This window comes from Halyomorpha halys, unplaced genomic scaffold, assembly GCF_000696795.3.
Source record: "Halyomorpha halys isolate HHAL.00 unplaced genomic scaffold, Hhal_1.1 Scaffold45.1, whole genome shotgun sequence".
Lineage (NCBI taxonomy): Eukaryota > Metazoa > Arthropoda > Insecta > Hemiptera > Pentatomidae > Halyomorpha > Halyomorpha halys.
In genome coordinates this window covers 332,740-335,602 of record NW_027113993.1, presented here as the reverse complement: position 1 = coordinate 335,602, position 2,863 = coordinate 332,740, and the positions used below count along the sequence as shown (strand labels likewise).

Below are 2,863 nucleotides of genomic sequence, written 5' to 3'. Positions count from 1 at the left end.
TTTTTTATATTTCTATACTTACTGTAGTTATTATCTTATGGTTGTTATCTTGTTTTGTTTTTAGCCCTGAAGAAGGCTAGAAACTCTAGCCGAAACGTCGGCACATTAAAATAAGTTAGTCATACTTATTTGTGTTTCATTGACCGCACCCCCAACCATCTTCTCCTCATTTAGTTTTTCTCGTTTGAATCGGATATTTCTATTTTTCTTTTTTTTTCCTGTAGTTATTAATAAAATCCTTAAATATTTCGTATTGATCCGTTGTTTATTATTGCTAACAATGAGAACTTTATTTTTTCAAATAAACAATTAAGAGTACTTTAGAAGAATATTTTTTAAAAACTCGTCATCTAAGTCCTGTCAGACTATTTCAATAAGAATAAAGAGGATATTAAAGACCATTAATTTGTACGTTGATAAACCAATTTTATCAAACCACCATTGCCATACCATAAAATACCATTTACCAGTATAATTAGGGCCGTTTTCGATAAAGTTGAAATATGTGAAAAATCGATTCTACAAAGTGGTACTTCTGGTTAGTCTATTTTATGGAAAGGGTACGTCCCAAGCATTTACAACCTTCAATATGTAATTTCAGTTTCGTACGACCTTTTGTTATTGAGCAAAGCTTACCACACTCACACCATTTTGCTAGACTTGGTTGTATTGACTCACAGTACCTCAATAAGTGTATTTCCGTCGAAAAGTTGAATTCGAAATTAGCATGATCGCAATACTTTCACTGACTGTATATTTCATGTCAGTAAGAGAGAGTAAAAAAAAAAAAAAGATCAAATTTTTAAGCTGCTCAATATCATACGAGTTGTAATTAAATACTTCATCTATACTTAGGAATAGGAAATAGACTGTTTAAAATGTTCTGTAAATAATCTTTAGAAGATTTAAAAAAATAAGAAATGTTTATTTATAACTGTATTACCATTCATTTCCTTGTACATGTTGAGGGGAGGAAGGATTTGCCTGTAATAGGGGATCAATGCCACTCCAACTCCTCCAACACAAGTAAGCATTGCTTGAATTATTTTTAATGTTTGGCCAATAACCGCTCTATTTTTTGTATTTAGTGCATCTAAACAAAATTAAAAAAATAAATATTTATTGCTGACTTTATGTACAGGGGCAGTAGAGTTTTATGGTCTACTCACTCTTGATTGGCAAGATCAGTTGAGGGACTGCTGGTAGAACTTTCTGTCTGCCGCCAAAATAAAGTAAGTCTTCTATTCCTTGCTGTGCATAAAAATTGTAGGGATACTCAATTTCGCAAAGGCCATTGAAGAAAACGGGTAAAAAGTACTGATAATCTATTTCTTTTATGTTGACCTGTGATGTTAAATTTTCTTTTAAAACTGCCAATTGTTATATTTAAGTATTTTGCATTAATTTGTTTAGTTTTTAAGTGTAATAATGATTACAGATATACCAAGATTACATTTCTGAAATTAATTAATTTAGTGGTGTTAATTAAACATTTTAATTAACAAGAAATCAGAAAACTATTTATGTATTAAAATTCAACAATACATCTTCATAAATATTTAATGAAAATTTCCCGTCTATTATTCATATTACTATGATTTCTTTCAGTCTAAAAATATAAACAACAGATTTAAAATCAGTATGTATTATTTCTCAAGGATATTTTTTATCGGTAGGCAATATCTCCCTAAACATTTCATCAATACCTATGATTTAGCCATCATTATGGAGATTAACTCCACCCCTCATGTCTTAAAATAAACATAAGTTTTTGCCATTTTATTTCAAACTAGTGAGCAATTAGAGGTTTGATTTACCTATATCCCAGCTAAATCAAACCTCTAATGGTATACGTAAGGAGACAGAGATAGAATATTTCAGTGAAAAAGTGCTTAGGAATCGAACCTAAAAAATAAAAAAGAGGAATACCATCTGCAACTATCCTTGCAGTGTAGGACGCCAACGGGAGTCTTGGGCCGACGTAAGAAAAGGAAAAGGAACTATCCTTCAAGACTGCTGGTTATTTTTTTTATTTGACATGAATTTACAGGTCACCACAAAATGGACCTCAGAACTGGATATTTTTTTCTAAATCGGTGTTGATTTGAATTATCTTGCACCCATATTTCACCCATTTATGAAGATAAGGAAAAATTCTAATAGTTTTGGAATAATCATGTCAAAGCTTAATACATTAAGCTAATCATTTTTACATTTTTGGGTATATAGCTATACTTTTGGAAATAATAAATATGATTCCACAAAAATTCAATACTTCTTAAAATATTCTAATGTTTAATAAGAGGAGAAGATGGTCGGGGGATGGGATCAGCAAAAAAACACAAATAAACAAAAAATTATTTATTGGTGCTGACGTTTCGACCTGAGTTTCAGGTCTTCATCAGGGCTATACAACAAAAGGAGGTAACAACCATCATTCAAATAAACATAAAATTGAAAAGAAATAATAAACTAACAAATTTGGAAGTATACATAACAGTGAATTGAATAATAAAAAATAGTTGATAGATAACAATGGGATTAGACAGTAGCAGATTGATAACAATGAAACACCTATATAATGTATATTTTATATTTCATCTATCATTGTTATCAATATGCTACTGTCTAATTACATTGTTATCAATCAATGTAAATATATAACTTAAGACTAGCTTGAGATACCATGGACATTGTTTGAATTGAGAAAGAGGCACAAAGAAGATAATGTAAGGAAGTTGAAGAAGCCTATATATATACTTCCTTCCATTATCTTCTTTGTGCCTCTTACTCAATTCAAACAATGTCCATGGTATCTCAAGCTAGTCTTAAGTTATATATTTACATTGATTGATAACAATGT

At 30.1% G+C, this 2,863-nt stretch overlaps 1 protein-coding gene across 1 annotated transcript in view; it reads right to left on the bottom strand.

The window, feature by feature from the left end:
- LOC106689216 (parkin coregulated gene protein homolog) overlaps positions 1-2,863 on the bottom strand; it is a 9,278-nt gene that overhangs the window by 5,503 nt on the left and 912 nt on the right. The window contains exons 2-3 of the mRNA XM_014434104.2: positions 1,170-1,344; positions 944-1,093 (exon numbers count right to left, since the gene is read on the bottom strand). Of these exons, the coding sequence (XP_014289590.1) occupies positions 944-1,093; positions 1,170-1,344 (325 nt within the window). The remainder of the gene's footprint in view (positions 1-943; positions 1,094-1,169; positions 1,345-2,863) is intronic.